The sequence below is a fragment of the Zophobas morio genome, unplaced genomic scaffold (assembly GCF_036711695.1).
Source record: "Zophobas morio isolate AGI-343-1 ecotype UQ-CSIRO unplaced genomic scaffold, CSIRO_AGI_Zmor_V1 ptg000074l, whole genome shotgun sequence".
NCBI lineage: Eukaryota > Metazoa > Arthropoda > Insecta > Coleoptera > Tenebrionidae > Zophobas > Zophobas morio.
Genome location: NW_026972179.1, coordinates 1,168,952 through 1,194,003, shown reverse-complemented (window position 1 = coordinate 1,194,003; position 25,052 = coordinate 1,168,952). Strand labels below are relative to the sequence as shown.

At 27.9% G+C, this 25,052-nt stretch overlaps 1 protein-coding gene across 1 annotated transcript in view; it reads left to right on the top strand.

The window, feature by feature from the left end:
• The first annotated feature begins 1,798 nt into the window (after window positions 1-1,798).
• Window positions 1,799-25,052, top strand: part of LOC135143716 (uncharacterized) — a 95,930-nt gene continuing 72,676 nt past the window's right edge. Inside the window, exons 1-2 of the mRNA XM_064075624.1 lie at window positions 1,799-1,835; window positions 2,256-2,316. Coding sequence (XP_063931694.1) covers window positions 1,799-1,835; window positions 2,256-2,316 — 98 coding nt within the window. The remainder of the gene's footprint in view (window positions 1,836-2,255; window positions 2,317-25,052) is intronic.

Below are 25,052 nucleotides of genomic sequence, written 5' to 3'. Positions count from 1 at the left end.
TGAAAAAACGAAAAATTCAGAAATCGAAATATATATAAAACAGTCGAAAATTGAAAAATCTAAAGTTTAAAAAACGAAAAAATGAAAATCCAAAAAATAAAAAATCGAAAAATAGAAACATTGAAAAATCCCAAAACTGAGACAAATATCCAAAATTGAGAAATTAAAAAATTAGCCTACCGAAAGATCCAAAAATCGAAGAATTGAAGAACTGAAAAATGGAAACTGCGAATTCGAGAAACGGGAAAATAAAAAAAATATATATTATGTAATCAAAAAATCGGAAAACTGAAAAAGCGACAAATCGAATCTCCAGAATTTAAAAAAATTGAAAAATCGGATAACTGAAAAATCGAAACATCGGAAAATTGGAAAATCGAAAAACCGGAAAATCCAAAAATCGAGACATCGAGAAATAGAAAAAAATTGAGAAACTGAACAATCAAAACTTCCAAACATCTGGATTCCATAAATCAAGAAATAAAAAAAATTGTAACATTTTAAAAAAGAAAAATTAAAACATCGAAGATGAAAAAAAAATTGAGAAATCGAAGTATAAAACTGTCGAAAATTTGAAAAAATTAAAGTTTAACGAAAGTGGTAGAAACCCAAAAACTGCAAACTGAAAATTTTTAAAATTGGAAAATCGACGAATTGGAATCGATTGGCGTGAAAATTCGAAAAATTGAATCAACGAAAAATTGGAAAATCGAAAGAAACAACAAAAATTAAGGAAATGAAAAAAAAGGCAAAATATAAACCCCGCCCACCCACCCCATCTCAATTGTGACGATTTTCTTTATTCTTAGATACGTAAAACACGTTTAAAATGGTAAATTTTTGTAAGGAAATATAGATTTTGCAATTAGGCTCCGCCCCTAGATCTGCCAACGAATAAAAACTTCATTACAATTTCAGGGCAGATATGGGCGGGGCTTAATCTTTGGCTTTAATTTTTTCCTTATACACATAGTATTTTTTGAATAACACGGTACTCAAAAAAATGTCTTACACATGATAATTTCTTGTAGAGAAATAATAAGAATTTTGCATTTTAATTCTGCCCCTTTGGCTGTCGACGATTAAAAAAAGATCATCACAATTGACATAGGGCGGGTGGGCGGGGTTTATATTTTGCCTTTTTCTCACACTCGACTTTTCAGAACAAGAAACTTAAAACATATTTAAATTGATAAATTCTTGTAGACAAATATGGATTTTGCAATTAAGCCCCACCCCACGATATGACAACGAATGAAAAATTCATCACAATTGAGATAGGGTGGGTGGCCGGGGCTTATATTTTGCCTTTTCTTTTCTTAATGTATGTAGCCATCTCTTCATAACAAGAAACTTAAAACATAGTTAAAATGATTTTTGCAAGGAAACATGGATTTTGCAATTATGGAGCGAAATGTATTGCAAAATCCATATATCCTTATACAAATTTTCCATTTTAAACATGTTTTAAGTTTCATGTTGTGAAAAGAAGTCTACACATATTAAAACAAAAAGGCAAAATGAAAGCCCGCCCACCCACCCTGTCTCAATTGTGATGATTTTTTTTTTATTCGCCGTGAACCAAGGGGACGGAGCTTAAATGCAAAATACTTATTTCTTTACAAGAAATTAAAAATGTGTATTGTGTCGTGTTGTTCAAAGAATACTATAAAAGTTATATTCAGAAAAAAACGCAAAATATAAACCCCGCCCACCCACCTCATCTTAATTGTGATGACTGAAACACGTTTAAAATGGTAAATTTTTATTTACTTAGGCTCCCCCCTTAGGTCTGCCAATGGATAAAAACTTCATTACTATTTCTATCAGGGCAGGTATGGGTGGGGTTTCATTTTTTCTTAATATACTTAAAAAGGGTTTCGCTTCTGGTATTGTTGACATACTGGGTTACCGTGCTCTTTTGCCTTATTCTTAACCCTGCTCCTGAAGATGCCACTTACGAAAGTATGCGAAACGTTGAGCCCAAAACTTAATTTACACGGTTCCAACCCGGAAAACGATCATGTATTGATTCCGACCGTGAAAGCCTCCGAAATTACTAGCATTGATAAAATGGTTAGATAGTGTAATGGTAATAAATTAGAAATTAATATTGATAAATATAAAATAATGTCCTTCACACGAAAAATTAATATGATTCCTTCGACCAATTTTTTACCTCTGTTGCTTTAACCCAACAATTTGTTTGTTTCCACGTGCTAAATATGTGAACTAATGTGTTTATTTTGTTTCAGTTCTGTGTGGGGTCGGGGTAGATTTAGCGTTCCATAAACACAACTCGGGCTACTACCTTATGTAAGTATTACATCCCTTATAAAAATATTTTCTCTTTTGTGTTTAAAGTGTAGCTTGGGACGCTTTTCTCTAAAACGCCCGATTTTATGTTTGTAATTCTTTAAGGTCGTGCGTTATCGTCTTTTCTCTACGTCTATGTTCACATCTTAAGTTTCCTGCAGTCCTTTTCTTTCCGGTACGGTGTGAGAAACAATAAATTATCAACTTTTCTCTTAATTAAAAGTACGCCACCGAATACTTTTATTAACTACGAATTATTTATTCATCCCGCGTGCCGAATTGCATATTTATAACAGTGCCTCCAACCTCCACATACCTTTGGAGTGTTTCTCCCTTTTTAAAAACGCCGACGCTATATTATATTCGTGACAAGAACTGTGCTTTTGATGTGCCTTTAAGAGCGCAATTATGTACACAGAAACGTTTGGTAGTGACACTACACGAAATTCACGTTGTATCCACGAATACTTTTCTTTTATTCAAGCCTGATTTCCCCCACATGAGTGGCAACCTTTTCAACACAAAGGAATTCTATTTTTTGACAAAAGCGTGCAAAAATAACAGTTGAAAAAACAGGGAGCGCCGGGAGAGGAGTTTCGAACTGGTACGTAATGTAGGTAATGTATTAGGTATGTCTTCGATTGCACGCCGTTCTGAGATTTCATTAAGAGATTAGTTCTTGTAAAGGCTGGAGGCACGGATTAGATTCAAGTGAATCAATCGGTTAGTAAGAAGTAAACTAATTTTAACTAGGAAGTTTAAATGTTATTAGATTTTCCGGGGAGCGCCGGCGTTGTCTTTAACTGAAGTTTGATTGTTAATTTGTTCCGTGATGATTAAAGTGAGGAGTTTAGGCTAAAAACGACACAATAGGTCCTAGAATAAGGGATAAAAACCGGGGATTTAGGCCCGAAAATGGCAAAATAGGCGCTTTAGGTCAGTTCTAGTTTTTAAAAAATTCAAATTCCACACTGAAAAATACAGAAAAATTTAAATGTTGAAAAATTAAGAAATCGAAAATTGAAAAAATCGAGAAATCAGATAATGGAAAAGCCAAAAAATTTTAAAAATCGAAAAACAGAAATAACGGCGTACAAAAAATCGAAAAATTGAATTAAAAAAATTTTAAATTGTGAAATTGTAAAATCGAAAAATTAAAAAATAAAAATTGGATACACCGAAACATCGAATCATCGAAAAATGGAAACATGGAGAACTTGAAACATAAAAGGATCGGAAAATCGAAAAGTTGAGAAGTCGAAAAATAGGGAAATCGAATTAGCCCAAATTCTATAAATACAATCATCGAGAAGTTGAAAAATCGGAAAATTGAAGAATCAAAAAATCGAAAAATCAAAAAATTGAAAAATTGAAAAAATTTAAAAAATCGAGATGTATAACCCTGCTTTCATTTCTTTTATTATTTTTTTATTTCATTCGATTTTATAACTTTTCGTTTATTCAGTTCTTCAAATTTTCAATCTTTTTCCATTTTCCAATTTTTAAATGTTTCAATTGTAATTTTTGAAATTTTCAATTATGCGATTTTCCGATTTCTTTAATTTCAAATAATCCGATTTTACAATATTTCATATTTTCGATCATCCACTTTCTCGATTTTCAAGTTTCTCAATTTTTATTTTTTTTTAATTTTTCAATTCTTCGTTTCCTCAAATTTTTCAAATTCTTGATTTCCAGTTTTTAGATTTTTCATAGTTTTTGTTTTATACGTTTTCGTTTTTTCATTTTTGATTTTTCAATTTTGCAATATTTCCATTTTTAAGTGATACGAAAAGTTGAAAAATTGAAAACTGAAAAATCAAAACATTGGAATCTCGATAAGTTGAAAAACTGAGATATTTTAAAAAATGAATATGTAATTGAAAAATCCAAACACAAAAAATCGAAAATTTGTAATTTTGAAAAATTAAGGAAAAAACGAATTAAAAAATTTTAAAACGGAAATTGTAAAATCGAAAACTTAAAAAAAAAAAAATCAGCAATCCAAAAATTGGAAAATACCAAAACTGAAATGTCGAAAAATTGAGAAATCGAAAAATTGGAGAAACGAATATTGAAGAGCTCAAAAATCGAAAAATCGAAAAACTCAAAAATGGAATCATAAAAAGATCGGGAAATCGAGAAGTTGACAAGTCCAGAAAGTTGAAAAATCGAGAAATTGGAAAATTGAAACATTTAAAAACTGAAAAACTTAAACATTTTCAATTTAATTTTGCAATTTTTGGACTTCTCTTAATTTTCAATATTCCGATTTTCAATTTAGCACATTTCAATTTTTAAGTTTCTCAATTTTTAATCTTTGATTTTTCAATTCTTCGTTTCTTCAATTTTTCTAATTCTTGATTTCCAGTTTTTACATTTTTCCTAGATTTTATTTTATACTTTTTCGTTTTTTCATTTTTGATTTTTCCATTTTACAATGTTGCAATATTTCCTATTTTTATTCTAAAAATAGAAAATTTGGAAGATTGGGCAACAGAAACGACAAAAAATGGAAAACCTAAAAACTCCAGAAAATTTTCAAAAATTGAAATGTTAAAAAATTGAGAAATTGAAAATTTAAAAAATCGAGACTTTTCAAGATCGAAAAACCGAAATGTCGGGAAAACGAAAAATCGAAAAATTGAATTAAAAAATTTTAAATTGGAAAATCGTAAAACCGAAAAATTGAAAAACGTAAAATTTAAAAAATTGAAAAATTGAAAAATCCAAGAACGACGAAAAATCGAAAAACGGAAAAATGAAAAAAACAAAAATATTAAACAATCAAAAAATTCGAAAATACCAAGACTGAAAAGTCGAAAAATTCGAAAAACGAAAATCGAAAAGCCGAAATTTCAAAAGAACGGAAAATCGAAAAGTTGAGAAGTCGAAAATTCGGAAAATATCGAAATCGAATTAGCCCAAATTCTATAAATCCAAGCATCGAAAAATTGAAAGATCGAGAAACTGAAAAATCGTAACAAAAAAAATTGAAAAGTTGAAAAACTGAAAAATCGAAAAGTCGAATAATCGAAAAATGTTTCAGTTTTGGATTTTTTGGACTTCTCAATTATACGATTTTCCGATTTCTTTCATTTTCAATGTTCCTATTTTAGAATATTTCGCCTTTTCGATTTCGCACTTTTTCGATTTTTAAGTTTCTCAATTTTTCAAATTCTTGATTTCCAATTTATTGACTTGTCACAGTTTTTATACTTTTTCGTTTTTTCAATTTCAATTTTTCATTTTTCCAATTTTGCAATATTTCCATTTTTTTGAAACCAGAATTGAAAAAACGAAAAACTGAGAAATTAAAACATCGGAATCTCGATAAATTGAGAAGCTGAAACATTTTTTAAAACGAAAAATTTAAAAATCGATATATGAAAAGTCCAAAAATGAAAGATTGAACAATCGAAACGACAAAAAAATTGGAAAATCCAGAAATTAAAAATTTTCTAAAATTGGAATGTTATAAAATTGGGAAATCAAACACTAAAAAAATCGACAAATCAGAAAATCAAAAAGCCAATAAACTTTAAAAATCGAAAACAGAACTGTCGGGCAATCGAAAAATCGAAACACTGAATAAACAATTTAAAATCGGGAAATCGAAACAACCAAAAATCGAAAAATTGAAAAATGCAAAATTAAAAAGAACGAAACACTGACAAACCAAAAGTCATGAATCGAAAAAACAAAAAAATGAAAAATTAGAAAATTCAAGAAACCAAAAATTGAAAAATACCAAAATTAAAGTGTCGAAAAATTGGAAAAATTAAAAATCGGGAAACTGAAGAATCAAAGAAACGAAAAATCGAGAAATCGAAAGACAAAGAATGGAAAAATTGAAAAATTGAAACATTAAATAATAAAAAAATTTAAAAACTGAAAAAATGGAAAGCTGAAAAATCGAAACATTGGAAAATTCAAAAAGTAAAAAATCGAGAAATCCAATAAATTAAAGAATCGAAACTTTGAAAATTCCAAATCTGAACAATCGAAAAATTGTTCAATCAAAAAATCGAATAATCAAAAATTTTAAAAATCAAAAAAAACGAAAATTGAAAAGCCGAAAAATCGGAAAATCGAAAAATGGAAACACTGGAACACGGAAAAATTGAAACAAAAAGATCGGAAAATCGAAAGTTGAGAAGTCGAAAAATTGAGAAATCGAATTAGCCCAAATTTTATAAATCCAAACATCGAGAATTTGAATAATCGAAAAATTGAAAAATCAAAAAATTAAAAAAATAAAAACATCGAAATCTATAACCCTGCTTTCATTTCTTTTATTACTTTTTTATTTCATGGGATTTTATAACTTTTCGTTTATACAGTTCTTCAAATTTAAAATCTTTTTCCATTTTCCAATTTTTAAATGTTTCAATTGCAATTTTTGGACTTTTCAATTATGCGATTTTCCAATTACTTTAATTTCCAATCGATTTTACAATATTTAATTTTTTCGATCGTGCACTTTTTCGATTTTTAAGTTTCTCAATTTTTAATTTTGTTTGGTTTTTCGATTCTTCGTTTCCTCAAATTTTGCAAATTCTTGATTTCAAATTTTTAGATTTTTCATAGTTTTTTTATTCTTTTTCGTTTTTTCATTTTTGATCTTTCAATTTTCAATTTTGCAATATTCCCATTCTTTTTGTGATACGAAAAGTTGAAAAATTGAAAAACTGAAAAATCAAAACATTGGAATCTCGATAAGTTGAAAAACTTATATATTTTAAAAAATGAATAATTGAAAAATTTAAATACGAAAAATCGAAAAATTGAAAGATTGGCCAATAGAAGCGACAAAAAATGTAAAAACTGAAAAATAAAGAAAATCTTTAAATATTGGAATGTTGAAAAATTAAGGAATCGAAAGTTAAAAAAAAATCGAAAAAAAAAAAAATTTAAAAAACCGGAACAACAGAAATGTCGGGGAAACGAAAAATAGAATTAAAAAAATTTCAGACAGGAAAATGTAAAATCGAAAAATTAAAAATACAAAAAAAATCAGGAATCCAAAAATTGGAAAATAGCAAACGTGAAATGAAGAAAATTGGGAAATCGAAATAACGAAAAATTGGAGAAACGAAAATCGAAGAGCTAAAAAGTCGAAAAATCGAAAAATTAAAAAATGGAAACATAAAATATCCGGAAATCGAGAAGTTGAAAAATATAGAAATCGAATTAGAATCCAAACATCGAAAAATTGAAAAATCGGGAAATTGAAGAATCGAAAAACCGAAAAATCGAAAAATCGAAACAAAAAAATTGGAAAGTTGAAAAACCGAAAGATCGGGGTTTGGGCAATAGAAACGACAAAAAATGAAAAAACTAAAAAATATAGAAAACTTTCAAAAATTTAAATGTTGAAAAATTAAAAAATCGAAATTTGAAAAAATCGAGAAATAAAAAAATTCAAAAAATCGAAAAACAGAAATAACGGGGTATAAAATATCGAAAAATTAAATTAAAAAATTTTAAATTTCCGAAGTGTCGTAAAATCGAAAAATTGAAAAATGTAAAATTTAAAAAATTTAAAAATCTAAAAACAACGAAAAATCGAAAAAACTAAAATGACCAAAAACTTAAAGAATTCAAAAATTGGAAAATACCAAAACTGAAATGTTGAAAAATTATAAAAACGAAAATAGACAACCCGAAAACTCGAAAAATCGGAAAATGGAAAAATTGAAAAATTGAAAAAATAAAAACATCGAAATCTATAACCCTGATTTCATTTCTTTTATTATTTTATTATTTCATTCCATTTTATAATTTTTGTTTATTCAGTTCTTCAAATTTTCAATCTTTAATTTTACAATTCCTCCATTTTCCAATTTTTAAATGTTTAAGTTGCAATTTTTGGACTTTTCAATTATGCGATTTTCCGATTTCTTTCATTTCCAATAATCCGATTTTACAATAGGTATTTTATCTTTTCGGTCATCCACTTTTTCGATTTTTAAGTTTCTCAATTTTTTTTTTTGATTTTTCAATTCTTCGTTTCCTCAAATTTTTCAAATTCTTGATTTCCAGATTTTAGTTTTTTCATATTTTTTGTTTTATACTTTTTCGTTTTTTCATTTTTGATTTTTCAATTTTGCAATATTTCCATTTTTTTGTGAAGTTGAAAAATTGAAAAACTGAAAAATCAAAACACTGGAATCTCGAAGTTGAAAAACTGAAATATTTTAAAAAATGAATATGTAATTGAAAAATCCAACTACGAAAAATCGAAAATTTGAAATATTGAAAAATTAAGGAATCGAAAGTTTAAAAAAAAAAGAAATCGGAAAATCGAAAAGCCAAAAAATTTTAAAAACCGGAAAAACAGAAATGTCGGGGAAACGAAATATTAAATTAAAAAAATTTAAAACAGGGACATTGTAAAATCGAAAAATTAAAAAAGCAAAAAAATTCAGGAACCCAAAAATTGGAAAATACCAAAACTGAAATGTTGAAAAATTGGGAACCCGGAATATCGAAAAATTGGAGAAACGAAAATCGAATAGCTGAAAAGTCGAAAAATCGAAAAATTCAAAAATGGAAACAAAAAAATCGGGAAATCGAGAAGTTGAAAAGTCGAAAAGTCGAAAAATATAGAAATCGAATTAGACTCCAAACATCGAAAAATTGAAAAATCGGAAAATTGAAGAATTGAAGAATAGAAAAACTGAAAAATCGAAACAAAAAAATTGAAAAGTTGAAAAACTGAGAGATCGGAGTTTGAGCAATAGAAACGATAAAAAATGAAAAAACTGAAAAATCCAGAAAACCTTCAAAAATTTAAATGTTGAAAAATTAAGAAATTAGAAATTGAAAAAAATCGAAAAATTCAAAAATTGAAAAAATAAAAACATCCAGATCTATAACCCTGATTTCATTTCTTTTATTATTTTATTATTTCATTCCATTTTATAACTTTTCGTTTATTCAGTTCTTCAAATTTTCATTCTTTGGTTTGCAATTCCTCCATTTTCCAATTTTTAAATGTTTCAATTGCAATTTTTGGACTTTTCAATTATGTGATTTTCCGATTTCTTTAATTTCCAATAATCCGATTTTACAATATTTCATGTTTTCGATCATGCACTTTTTCGATTTTTAAGTTTCTCAATTTTTCAAATTCTTGATTTCCAGTTTTTAGATTTTTCATAGTTTTTATTTGGTACTTTTTCGTTTTTTCATTTTTCATTTTTCAATTTTGCAATATTCCATTTTTTTTGTGACACGCAAAGTTGAAAAATTGAAAAACTGAAAAATCAAAACATTGGAATCTCGATAAGTTGAGAAACTGAAATATTTTAAAAAATGAATATGTAATTAAAAAATCCAAATACGAAAAATCGAAAATCCTGAAAAATTGAAATGTTAAAAAATTAATTAAGGAATCGAAAGTTTAAAAAAGAGAAATCGGAAAATCGAAAACCAAAAAAATTTTAAAAACCGGAAAAACAGAAACGTCGAGGAAACGAAAAATTTAATTAAAAAATTTTAAAACAGGGAAATTGTAAAATCGAAAAACTAAAAAAGCAAAAAAATTCAGGAACCCAAAAATTGGAAAATACCAAAATGAAATGTCGAAAAATTGAGAAATCGAAAATTTAAAAAATCGAGACTCTTCAATTTCGAAAAACCGAAATGTCGGGAAAACCAAAAATCGAAAAATTGAATTAAAAACAATTTAAAATGGAAAATCGTAAAACCGAAAAATTGAAAAAGCAAAAATATTAAACAACCAAAAAATGGAAAATACGAAAACTGAAAAGTGTAAAAATTCGAAAAACAAAAATCAAAAAGCCGAATTTTCGAAAAATCAAGAAATCGAAAAATGGATACACCAAGAAATCGAAACATCGAAAAATGGAAACATGGGGAAATTGAAACATAAAAAGATCGGAAAATCGAAAAGTTGAGAAGTCGAAAATTCGGAAAATATGGAAATCGAATTAACCTAAATTCTATAAATCCAAGCATCGAAAAATTGAAAGATCGCCAAAGTGAAAAATCGAAACAAAAAAAATTGAAAAGTTGATAAACTGAAAAATCGAAAAGTCGAATAATCGAAAAATGTTTCAGTTTTGGATTTTTTGGACTTCTCAATTATACGATTTTCCGATTTCTTTCATTTTCAATGTTCCTATTGTACAATATTTCGCCTTTTCGATTTCGCACTTTTTCGATTTTTAAGTTTCTCAATTTTTCAAATTCTTGATTTCCAGTTTATTGACTTTTCACAGTTTTCATTTTATGCTTTTTCGTTTTTTCATTTTTGATTTTGCAATTTTACGATTTTGCAACATTTCTATTTTTTTGATACCAGAAATTGAAAAAACGAAAAACTGAAAAATTGAAATATCAGAATCTCGATAAATTGATGCACTGAAAAATTTGTAAAAACGAAAAATTGAAAAATCGAAATATGAAAAGTCCAAAAATGGAAGATTGAGCAATCGAAACGACAAAAAAAAATTGGAACATCCAGAAATTAAAAATTTTCTGAAATTAGAATGCTAAAAATTGTGAAATCAAAAACAAAAAAATCGAGAAATCGGAAAATCAAAAAGCCAAAAAAGTTTAAAAATCGAAAAATAACTGTCGGGGAATCCAAAAATCGAAAAACTGAATTAAGCAAATTTAAATCGGAAAATCGAAAAATTGAAAAATGCAAAATTAAAAAAACGAAACATTGACAAACCAAAAGCCACGAAAATCGAAAAAACAAAAAATTGAAAAATCAGAAAATTCACGAAACCGAAAATTGAAAAATACCAAAATTAAAGTGTCGAAAAATTGGGAAATCGAACCATTGAAAAATTGGAAAAATTAAAAATCGGGGAATTGAATAATCAAAAAAATGAAAAATCGAGACATCGAAATACAAAAAATGCAAAAATTGAGAAATTCAAACATTGAATAGTAAAAAAATTTAAAAACTGAAAAATTTAAAAGTTGAAAAATCGAAACATTAGGAAATTCAAAAAGTAAAAAATCGAGAAATCCAATAATTGAAGAATCGAAACATTGAAACATACCAAAACTGAAATGTCGAAAAATTGATAAGTCAAAAAATCGAATAATCAAAAAATTGAAAAATAAAAAAAAATGAAAAAATCTAAAACCGAAACTTTGAAAAATTAAGAATTCGAAAAGTCGAAAAATTGAAAGTAGAAAAATTGAAAAATCGAAAATTGAGGAAACAAAAAATTGAAAAACTGCAAGAACGAAAAATCAAAAATCTTGAAAATAAAACAAAATTGAAAATTCCAAATCTGAAACTTCAAAAACGGAAAAATGGAAAAACTGAAAGGTCGAAGAATTGATAAAACGATATTTTGAAAAGTCGAAAAACTGAGAAAAGAAAAACCTGAAAAATTTAAAATTGAGAAAACAAAAACCTGAAAAATTCAAAGATAGAAAAATCGAGACGTTGAGTAATCGAAACATTGGAATCAAAAAATTTTAAAACTGAAATGTTGAAAAACTGAAAAACTGAGGTATCGGAAAATCGTAAATCTGAAAAATTGAAGAAAAATTGAAGGATGAAAAATTGGAAGATCGAGAAATCCAAAAGTCGAAAAATCGAAAATTCTAAAAATCGAAAAATTTTTAAAAATTGGAAATTCCAAAACTGAAACTTCAAAAATCTGAGAAATGGAACAACTGAAAATCGAAGAATTGTGGAAACCGTGGAAACAAAAACCTGAAAAACTGGAAATTCTAAAACAATAATTAAAAAATTACAAAACTAATAAATTGAGAAATCGAAAAGTTGAAAAAACAAAAATTGAGAAAACAAATACCTAAGAAAACGAAGAAAAATTGAAGAACAAGAAACTGAGATATCGAGAAATCCGAAAGTCGAAAAATCGAAAATTTTAAAAATCGAAAAATTGAAAAAAATGTAAATGTCCAAAACAAAAACTTCAAAAATTGAGGAACGGAAGAACTGAAAAATTCAAGAATTGAAAAATCCAGGTTTGAAGAGTCGAAAAACTGTGAAAACAAAAATCTAAAACACTGAAAATTCAAAAACGATTTTTGAAAAATTCCAGAACTAAAAAATTGAGAAATCCAAAAGTTGAAAAATGAAATATGGAAAAATCGAAATCTCGAAAATTTAAAAAACTGAAATTTGGGAAAACAAAAACATGAAGAATTGAAAAACTAAAAAATCGAAAGATCGTGACGTTGAGTAATCGAAACATCGAAATCAAAAAATTTAAGAACCGATTTGTTGAAAGATTCAAAAACTCAAATATCGAAAAACCGAAAATCTGAAAAATCGAAGAAAAATTGAAGAACGAAAATCTAAAAGACCGAGAAATGCAAAAATTGAAAAATCGCAAAACTGAAAATTCCAAAACTTAATCTTAAAACTGGAAAAAGAAAAACCTGAAATATAAAAATTGAAATATCGAAAAATCGAAACTCAAAAAAATTGAAAAACTAAAAAATTGAAAACTCGGAAAATCAAAAATTGAAAAATTGGAAAATTTTAAAAATTTCAAAAAATTCACCAAATATAGCAAAAATATTGCTTTGTGACCTCAAACACGCTATATTTTTGGAATCAGTTCTATAACCTTGAATTTTTTGAAAAATTTTAGACGACTTTTTCAAAAATGAAATTTTCCGCCATGAAATGAAGAATAGATCAATAAATAATTCATCCGAACTCTTCGACTTTTTTCCGAAACTTCGGCTCCATCAACCCGGCCCCACTAAAGTGTTCCCTCTTGTTCGTCGTAATCGAGCCTTTCCTCAGGTGGGAAGTGCACGTTGTAAAAGCCCCCTGTTCCCGATAAAGCCCCAAACTTCCACGATTCGACATCAGAAATGTTCGTTATCCCCGTGTGAAGTAAGACAAGATGTTAATAGATCCTTTGTAATAGATACTGCTTCATTACGACATAGAAGGATAGTAATATTCCGTTCTAATTAAGATGTTATAATCTAAAACTCCCCTTCGCCGTGCCCATTATTCATGCAGAACTCACTGTTGCGCGTTCGCCCCGAATAAGTAGAAAAATTCCGGCACAATGAGGGTCGACATTTGAATATTTTAATTTCAAATCTGACCCGCTTCGGCTTGCTCGAGACAATTTTGAGACATTCTTCCTTGACTTCGAACAAAATAAAAACACGCTTCGTTAAATCGCACTATTATTGAATTAACGAGAAACAGAACGTGTAGATTGGAGGTAACGCCGCCAAATGAATTGTCATTGTCAGAAAGTAATTGATTTAGGTCTGGGAGCTGAGTTGTATTCGGATAATTTGGAGGTAGTCACGTTCGTGACTATAAAACCCCAGGCACGGCGGAGTCTAGTTGGGAGATCTTTATGTATTCTATGATATTCCGGTTATCAGAGTTGGTGTCCACGTCCTGCACCTGCTACAAGGCTGATGGAGCCTTCTTGAATTAACTTTCGGTTGCTTTGACGCTGATTTTGGCTTGACCACGAAAACAAGAAATTTATTGGGCAGGAAACTTTTTTATTGGAAGGTTTAACAGAGTAAAGGCAGAGATCTAGGCATAAAAAAAATGTCTTCAAAGTTAACCGGATTGACACAACGCATTATTTTTATAAAGATTTCCTGTCTAATAAATTTTTTGTAATGTTTCCTTTCTCTCAGAAGCATGTTTACTTCCCTTTGAAACTGAAAACCGAATGCTCTGAAATCTTGTAAACGTTTTATTGTTACTTTAATATTATACGTACATCTTCATTTTAACTTATGAGTTATAAAAATAAAAGTCGCAAAATTAAATCTTATAATTTTTCGAAAAATCTGGACTTTACCTTCGACCCATTTTTTCGTGTTTCCTTCTTCTTCGATTTTACAATTTTCTGACTTCATCAATTTTCGTTTTTTAATTTTCTTTCATTTTTTAATTCTTCCATTTTTCAATGTTTCAATTTCATAATTTTTCGTTTTTGCAACTTTAAATTTTTTGATTTTTCAGTTTCTCAATTTTTTATGTTTCGATTTTTCCTTTCCCCAGTTTTTCAAGTTCTAGATTTTTAGTTTTCATTTCCCCGATTGTTTAATTAAGCTGAATGAAAAATTGAAGAATTGAAAAATCGAAGAACTGAAAACGAAAAATTGAAAATCAAGAAACGAAAAATCTTCTAGTTTTCGATTTACAATTTTTTTTATTTTTCAACTATTCAATTTTTTCTTTTTTAGATTTTTCAATTCTGAAGTTTTTTAATCCTTTGCTGTTGCAGCAGTTTTCAGTTTCTTAATTTTAAAGTTTATCAATTTTACAGTTTTAGATTTTTCCATTTTATAAATTTTCGATTTGTTGGTTCTTCAATTTTATTATATTTTAATTTTCCAATTTTTTTTTCAATTTTTTTAGTACTTCGATTTTCCTATTTTTTAATTTTTGATATTTTTCAATTTTTTAATGTTTTGATTTGTCTATTTTTGAATTTTTCAACGTCTCGACTTTGGATTTTTGATTTTTCAATTTTTCGAGTTTTAAAACTTTTGAATCTCTTTCAATTTTTCGGATTGTAATCTTTTGATTTTTCAATTTTTCAGGTTCTTGATTTCCAGTTTTTATATTTTTCAAAATTTACATTCGTTTTTTCATTTTTGATGAGGAAAATTGAAAAATCGAAATCTGAAAAATTAAAATATCGGAATCTCGATAAATTGGGAAACTGAAAAATTTTAAAAAACGAAAAACTGAAAAATCGAAATACGAAAAGTCGAAAAATTGAAAAACTGGGCAATATAAACGGCAAAAATGTAAAAACCCAAAAATTTATAAATGGGAAATCTTCCAAAATCAAAATGTTGAAAAACTGAGAAAACGAAAATTAAAAAAATCGAGAAATCGGAAAATCGAAAAACCGAAAAACAAAAATGTTATGAAATCGAAACATCAAAAATTTTACACATTTCTAAAATTTAAAAATTCGAAACATTGAAAAACATGAAAATCGAAGAACTAAAACATCGAAAAATCTACATTTTAAAAAATCGAAAAATTAAAATATAATAAAATTGGACGAAACAAATCGAAACATTATAAAATTGAAAAATCTAAAACTGAAAAATAGATAAAGTTTAAAATTAAGAAATCGAACAACAACTATAAAAGCAAAACATTAAAAAAATTGAGAAATTGAAAAATCCAAAACAGGAAAAATTCTGAAGTTGAAAAATCGAAGATTACAAAATATTTCGTTTCTTGATTTTCAAAAAAAAAATTGTAAAAACGAAAATTTGAACAAAGGAAAAACTGAATCGAGAAACGAAAACCGAAAAACTGAACAATTGGAAAATCAGAAATAATGAGAAATCGAATCAAAAAATTGAAAAAATGAAAAATTTAAAATCGAAAATCTAAGAAACCGAAGAATCAAAAAATGAAAAACCCCAAAACTGAAAGATCGAAAAGCGAAATTTGGAAAAGTCGAAAAATGGGAAAACAAAAATCTGAAAAATTGAAAAATTGAAAAACCAAATTTTGAAAACTTCCAAAACTGAAATATCGAAAAATTGAGGAATCAAGAAGTCGAAAAATCGAAAAGTGGAAAAATCGAAAAATTGAAAATCAATATACGAAAAATCTTCTAGTTTTCGATTTAAATTTTTTTTATTTTCAACTATTGAATTTTTCCTTTTTTATATTTTTCAATTCTGAAGTTTTTTAATCTTTTGCTGTTGCAACAGTTTTCAGTTTCTTAATTTTAAATTTTATCTATTTTACAGTTTTAGATTTTTCCATTTTCTAAATTTTCGATTTGTTGGTTCTTCAATTTTATAATATTTTAATTTTCCAATTTTTTTTTTTTTCAATTTTTTTAGTACTTGGATTTTCCTATTTTTCAATTTTAGATATTTTCCAATTTTTTAATGTTTTGATTTGTCTATTTTTGAATTTTTCAACGTCGCGTCTTTGGATTTTTGATTTTTCAATTTTTCGAGTTTTAAAACTTTTGAATCTATCTTTCAATTTCAGGTTCTTGATTTCCAATTTTTAGATTTTTCAAAGTTTACATTTTATACTTTTCGTTTTTTCATTTTTGATGAGGAAAATTGAAAAATCGAAAAACTGAAAAATTAAAATATCGGAATCTCGATAAATTGGGAAACTGAAAAATTTTAAAAAACGAAAAACTGAAAAATCGAAATACGAAAAGTCGAAAAATTGAAAAACTGGGCAATATAAACGGCAAAAATGTAAAAACCCAAAAATTTAGAAATGGAAAATCTTCCTAAAACGAAATGTTGAAAAACTGAGAAAACGAAAATTAAAAAAATCGAGAAATCGGAAAATCGAAAAACCCAAAAACAATTATGTCATGAAATCGAAACATCAAAATTTTACACATTTCTAAAATTTAAAAATTCGAAACATTGAAAAACATGAAAACTAAAACATCGAAAAATCTACATTTTAAAAAATCGAAAAATTAAAATATAATAAAATTGGACGAACAACAAATCGAAACATTATAAAATTTAAAAATCTAAAACTGAAAAATAGATAAATTTTAAAATTAAGAAATTGAACAACAACTACAAAAGCAAAACATTAAAAAAATTGAGAATGAAAAATCTAGAACAGGAAAAATTCTAAAGTTGAAAAATCGAAGATTAGAAAATATTTAGTATCTTGATTTTCAATTTTTCGATTTCAATTCAATCGAGAAAACCAAAACTGAAAAATCGAAAAATTGAAAATCAAGAAACTGAAAAAAGAAAAAATTTATTTTTTAAAAATCAAAAATTTGTAAAAACGAAAATTTGAACAAAGGAAAAACTGAATCGAGAAACGAAAACCGAAAAACTGAAAATAGTGAGAAATCGAATCAAAAAAAAAAATGAAAAATTTAAAATCGAAAATCTGAGAAACCGAAGGCATATTATAGAATCAAAAAATGAAAAACCCCAAAACTGAAAGATCGAAAAATTGGAAAATCGAAAAATCGAAATTTTGAAAAATATAAAAACAGGGAAAACAAAAACCTCAAAAACTGAAAAATTGAAGAACCAAATTTTGAAAACTTCCAAAACTGAAATATCAAAAAATTGAGGGTATCAAGAAGTCGAAAAATCGAAAAATTGGAAATTTAAAAATCGAAAATTTAGAAAAAAAACCGGAAAAATTGAAAAATTGAAAATCAAAAACTTAAAAAAAATCGGAAAATCGAAAACCTGTAAATTTTTCAAAATCGAAAGAGAGCATTGTCGGGGAATTGAAAAATCGAAAAATTGAATTAAAAAATTTTAATACAACAGAGAAATCGAAACAACAAAAATCCTAAAATCGTAAAATCGAAAAATTGAAAAATATAAAATTTAAAAAATCGAAAAATTGAAAAATCGAAAAACTGAAAAAACAACGAGAAATCGAAAAATTGATCAAAATCAAAAAATTCTAAATTCAATAATTTGAAAAATTGAGAAATCGAAAAACGCCAAAATTGAAATGTCGAAAAAATGGAAAAGGGAAACATCGAAAAATTGGAAAAACGAAAAATCAAAAAGACGAAAAGTCAAAAAATCGGTAAACTGAGAAATCGAAACATTGAAAAATGGAAACATGGAAAAATTGAAATATGAATAGATCGGGAAATTGAAAAGCCCAAATTCGAAAACATCGAAAAATTAAAGAATCGACAAATCGAAAAATCGACAAACCGAATCGACAGAAATAGAAAAATTGAAAAATTAAAAGTCGAAAGTTTAAAAAATGGAAAAATTGAAAAATTTAGAAAATTGAGAAAACGTGTCGATAAACTGAGAAAACAAACACTTGAAGAATTGAAAATTGAAAAGCGAAATATTAAAAAATTCCAAAACCGAAAAATGGGGAAATCGAAAAGTTGAAAAATCGAAAAATGGAAAAATGGAAAAATCGAAAACTAGAAAATTTAAAAAATCTAAAATTGAGAAAACAAAAATCTGAAAAATTGAAAATTGAAAAACGAAACATTGAAAAACTCCACAACTCAAAAATTGAAAAATCGGAAAACGGAAAAATGGAAAACTCAAAAAACTCAGCAATCAAAAGTCAAAAAGTCGAAGAATCGAGAAACGAAAAGTCGAAAAGTCGAACATTTAGAAACGCCAAAAATTGAAAAAAATTATGAAATCGACAAGTAAAGAAAACGAAAAACCAAAAATTTAGAAACGCCAATAATTGAAAAATCGAAAAACTGAAGAATCGAATAATTGAAAGACCGTTACACTGAAATATCGAGAAATTGAAGAATCGACAAATTGAAGGATCAAAAAACTGAAAAATCCCAAATAATACCGAAAGTTGTAAGATAAGATCATAATTCCCGAAAATCTGGATTCCTAGGGTAAAAACTCAGGACCACGTGGAGGAATACGTTATTTTATAAAATTTAAATAACATTTACTATTGTAAAATTTAGAGATGACGATTAAACGAACGTCGAAAAAATGTTCCACTTTGTGATAGCTGCGACAATTAAAGAAAATACGTCACTTTAAATATTTTCGATTTTTTAAACAAATCAATTTTTCAAAACCCTAACTTTCGCTATCCTTCCTAACGAATTCCCCATGAAATATAAATGCAAAGCGTAGCCTGTTGCGCGTCTTTCCGTCCGGCCTCTATACACTCCCTAAAACTTTGATTAAATGAACCCCAAAGAGTTCCACCACTCTGAAAACATTAAAGCAAGTGAGTATATTAAAACAAATTGCCTGATTTGGGTGCGACGTAATTCGTGCAAACGGTCGAAAATGGCGTCACTTTAAAATTTTTATTGTGACAAAGTGGATGAAATTATCCCCGTGAACTTCTCCCATAAATGTCGGCCGCACATGTCCTTCTGTGTCCTGGAAGGAAACTCCTTCAAATGAGCTTTTAATAGGTTAAATGCAGGCATCCGGCCGGGTCGAAGTGTTGGTCACAGTTTGACTTTGCCAAAGTAATTATGAAACAAGTGTGGTAAGTCACAAGGAACATCGCTCGTTAAGTCATTTAGCAAGGTGGTGACATTTGCCCTAGGGCTAGATTGGAATGCTAATGGCGATTTTAGTATGGAAACTCGGTAAGGCGATTAAGTACTTATTTTTTTTTTAGAGCATCCATCTTGCCTACATTTATCTCCGGCCCGAACTTCATTTCATATTCATCGAACTTTAATGGGTATTAATGTTTCGAAACTTGCATGTAATTTTCGGCAAATTAAACTTGGACGGAAAGTTCGGCGAGCTTTTTCTTTATTTTTTAAAGAATTTCTTCTTTGGACGCGATGAATCGATGCTCGTGTTTTAAAACTCCCGAGAGCTTTGATCTCGTGCTGTATTGATTGAAACGTAACCACAATTACCGGGAATTTGGCGCATCTGGAATTGTATTAATTAATATTGGAATTTTCTGCGGTTTCAAATACTACAATATTATATTTCCAATTATTATTGTTGGTCACAGAAACAAATTTCAAACGAGTGAGAAGGACACCGTTAAGCTCGTGCTTTGTCCTTAGTGTAAATTTTTTAACTACTTAAGTGACTCCCCATTAACAAAAATACCCTCCGGCCGGCCTCAGAATAACCCAGCTCTAATGAAACCTAGTAAAACGAACCCAGCAGTGTTTAAAGTCACGGAAGCTTAAACTCCGACAATTTGTACGTAGTAATATTCCGCTGAGTGCATATAAGAGCAAAAATCACTGTTAAACTAATTTGAGAGTTGTTCGTACGACGCAATTTACTTTGACGGAAATACATAAATTTTAAAGTTAAACTTGTTAGGGATGTTGCTCTAAATTCTCATAGTTCTGCTGCAAACTCAAAGTGCAATCTCCCGTGTGAATCTAAAGAACACTAATTTCAACTCCTGTTCTGCCTCCGGTATGCCAGCGATATTAGATATTCAGATCTCTCAGGTGCAAAATTCAATATGCTCCGACCACGGCTTCGTCGCTGAGGAACTTGTCGGGGAATAATTTATAAAACATTTTTTTAACAGTCGGAACGTCAAAATCGCGCGGATCCGGTTGGCTAATGGAAGCGCATTTCCGGGGGGAGGGTTCGAATCTCGGTGGATGCGATTTTTTATTTTCGGTGTCGTGAAATTCGTACGCATGTTATTTACTATAACGGAAAAATTGGTTTTAAAATGTTTTTATTTAACAAATGATTCAAACAAATGACCGCAGGGTAACTGTTGTACTCGTTTATTTATTCTTGTTTCAAACATTTATCAAATAAACAGGTTCGCAATTTAAAAAAATTGGTCTAAAGAGTTTAGACAGTACTTCCCTCGCTGTCGGAAACTTGACGACTGCATGCCTATTGTGTTTTTTTTTCTCATTACATTTTTGTAGTGGGAATTTAAAAAAAAATTGCGATGACGTCATCAACATTTTTGCAAGGACACGTATATCAGTTGGGATAGATGTAGTGTAATACTAAGAATAAAATTATTATATTCTCAAATTTTCGGGAAAATGAATTGGGTCGTTTTGAATATTGATTTGTAATAATCAATAAAATAACGAAACAATTTACTCACGTATACGTATCAGAGGCAACTGAAAATCGTGTATGTATAAACATTCTTAATTTAAGATGACAGGCGTAACAGCATACGTGAGAGTCAAACAGAGAAACTGTAAACAAAACGACCATCGGTTTTATTGCTTCGACTTCCGCTTATTGTATAAAACATTGGGTTTTATTTTAATTCTTGACGGTGAAATTCACAATTGGTTGATTATAAACATGTCTATTTCACATTCGCGGAACCAAGTGAACGCATAAAACAAATGCAGGTCTGTAATGTTAAAGTCGATGTAAATAAGCGTGCTACCCTTATGTTTCAACCGAGTTTTTCCTTTAACAAATTTTGTGTCTACCAAATTGGGTTGGTTGGGGTGTAATACTAATAATAAGTGTTGCCTTTAATTTAATCAATAAAATAAATTGACTTCATTAATTTTTTTGAACCACCTCTTAAGAAAATCTAAAAAATATGAATGGAATGATAAATCACAAGTACAAACTCATCATATTTTTTGCATTTTAGATAGGATTTATTCAGCAAAATTTAAGGGTGACGTCATCAATTTTTTTAGGAGGGATGAACAAATACATTTTGAACAAAAGTTTACCATGCTTATAATAACTTTAAAATATTCCCAAGATTTCAAAGCATTCGGTTTTCTAATTCCTGATTAAATCGATAAAATAAATTCACGCCTTCATTAATTTTTTTGAGTCACCCTGCATATGCAAATCCAAAAATATGATTGGAATGATAAATTAGAAGTACAGACTCATCATATTTTGTACATTTTAGATACGATTTATTCGGCAAACTTTTGAGCTGACGTCATCAGTTTTTTGTAGAAGATAACCAAATATATTTTGACTAAAAATTATTATGCTCTTTATAATCTTAAAACATCTGCAAGATTTCAAAACATTCGGTTTTGTAGTTCCTGATTAAATCAATAAAATAAATTTACGCATTCATTAATTTTTTTGAGTCACCCTGTATATGCAAATCGAAAAAATTTGAATGGAATGATAAATCACAAGAAGAGACTCACCATATTTTGTACATTTTAAATAGGATTTTTTCAGCAAAATTTTGTGGTGACATCATAAATTTTTTAGGGGGGACGACCAAATACGTTTTGATCAAAAATTTACCATGCTTATGATAATTTTAAAATATCTTCAAGATTTCGAAGCATTCGGTTTTGTAGTTCCTGAGTAAATCAGTAAAATAAATTTACGCTTTCATTTATTTTCTTGAATCACCCTGTATATGCAAATCCAAAAAATATGAATGGAGTGATAGATCACAAGTACAGACTGATCATATTTTGTACATTTTAGATATGATTTATTCGGCAAATTTTCGAGCTGACGTCATCAAGTTTTTGGAGGGGATAAGCAAATATATTTTGACTAAACATTTATTATGCTCTTTATAACCTTAAAACATCTGCAAGATGTCAGACCATTCCGTTTTATAGTTCCTGATTAAATCATTAAAATATATTTACGCATTCATTAATTTTTTTGAGTCACTCTGTATATGCAAATCCAAAAAATATGAATGGAGTGATAAATGACAAGTACAGGCTCATCATATTTTGTACATTTTAGATATGATTTATTCGGCAAACTTTCGAGCTGACGTCATCAAGTTTTTGGAGGGGATAAGCAAATATTTTTTGACTAAAGATTTATGATGCTCTTTATAGCCTTAAAACATCTGCAACATTTCAAAGCATTCTGGATAGCAGATTAAAAATTAAATTTCAAAATGTTGTTTTATAATTTTGATTTTTTTTCCAAAAATCTGGACGTTTCGGGTGAAAAGTCGATTTAGAGTTGTAAACTACATGTGTAGGACTATGTTATTTTATACAATTGAAAACCCATTTACTATGTACAATTTTGAAGTGACGTCATCGCATTAGTGGTGGGGATGATTAGACAAATTTTGGTTAGCGTTTTACCATCTACATGATATTCTTAATGTAAGTACAAAATTTCACAACAATCGGTCGAGTACTTTCGGAGATTATATGTCTAATAAAAATCCGGGACAACAGACGGACAGACGGACAGACGGACGGACAGACGGACGGACAGACGGACAGACAGACGGAAATGGGAAACCTATTTCTTCGTCTTCTAGGGGTCATGAAAGATCGAGAAAAAGTAAAAGTAGAGAGTCGGCCGACGGACTCGATTACAATACTTCCTTTGCTTACGCTCGGGAAGTAAAAATGGATCGAAAGTTATTTCGACAAAAGTACAGCTTTTTCGAATAATTATAAAATTTGATCTTGCTATTTTTTTTAACGAGAACCCCTATAGGTTAAAATAAAGATGGATCTGTAATGTTAAAATAATTTTAGATACTTTTCGACGGTGCTCGGAAAAAGTCAAAAATTTCATAACATTTTTTAAAAAGTAGAAAAAGTAACAATGAAGAACTGAAAAACCGAGAAAAAACTAAAATTAAAATGTCGAAAAATTGGAGATAAAAAAAATTGAAAATAAATCGAAAAGCCAAAAAATCGGAAGACCGAGAAATCGAAAAATTGAAAAAATGAAAAATCGAGAAATCGAGACGTCGAAAAATCAAAATCGCCTAAAATAGAAAAATTTTAAATTTGAAACATTGAGAAATCAAAATTTTAAAAATCGAAAAGCTGAAGTCGAAAAATTTAAAAACCGAAAACTAGAAAAACTGAAAAACCAAAAAACGTTAAAGCGAGAAGGTGAAAATTCAAAAAATCGACCAATCGAAACATCAAAAAATGGAAAAATAACAAAAATTTAAAAACTCCGAAAATTGAAAAACAGGAAAATCGAAGAACTAAAAAATTAACAAGTCTAAATTTAAAATATATATATAATAAAATTGGACGACCAACATAAATCATAAATTGCAAAAATATAAAACTGAGAATTAGATAATTTTTAAAATTAAGGAACAGCAAAAGATTTAATAAAATTAAGAAATTGAAAAATCTAAAAAAGGAAAAATTCAAAAGTTGAAACATCGAAAAGTATGAAAAATAGAAAATCGAAAAACTGAAAAACCCAGCAATCGAAAAATTAAAATGTGGATTGAAAATTGAAAAATCCCAGAACTGAAATGTCGAAAAATTGGCAAACCGAAAAAGTGGAAAATCAATAAATCGAAAAACAAAAAAATCGAAAGACCGAGAAATCGAAAAATTGAAATCATCAAAAATCTGGGGATCGAAACAAAACCATCGAGAAATCGAGACGTCGAAAAATCAAAATAGTCCAAAATCGAAAAATTTAAAATTTAAAAAAGCGAAAGTTTGAAAAATCGACAAAACAAGAAATCGAAAATTGAAAAACCAAAAACTGTAAAGCCAAGAAATTGAAAAATCCAAAAATCCAAACCGAAACAAAACATTGAAAAATATCAAAAATTTAAAAATTCCTAAAATTGAAAAATATGAAAGTCGAAGAACTAAAAAATCGAAAACCTAGAATTTAAAAAATTTAAAAATTTAAATTTAATAAAATTTGACGACCAACAAATCCAAAAATTATAAAACGAAAATTTCTAAAACTGAAAAATAGATCATTTTTAAATTTAAGAAATTGAAAAGTGCTGCAACAACAAACGATTAAAAAATTGAAAAACTGAAAAATCTACAAAAGGAAAAATTCAAAAGTTGATAAATTGAAAAGTAGAAAATTTTTCGTTTGTTGATTTTTAATTTTTCGATTTCAGTTCAATCGAAGAAACCGAAACTGAAACATCGAAGAATTGAAAATCAAGAAACGAAAAATCCCAAAATTGAAAAATCCAAAAAATTGAAAAATGAAAATTTTATTTTCTAAAAACTAAAAAATTGTAAAAACAAAAAATTGAACAAACGAAAAACTCACTCGAGAAACGAAAATCGAAAAACGGAGTAATTGAAAAATCGAAAATAACAAGAAATAGATACATAAAAAAAATGCAAATATCGAAAAACTGGAAACCGAAGAAGTATTGAAGATTCGAAAAATTGTAAAACTCCAAAACTGGAAGATCGAAAAATTGTGAAATCGAAAATTTGAAAAACCCCAAAACCGAAATCGAGAAATAGAAACGTAAAAATATCGAGAAATCGAGACGTCGAAAAATTTAAAATAATCGAAAAGCTGCAAAAATCGAAAGACTTAAAAACTCGAAGAGTTGAAAACCCAAAAAAATGTAAAAG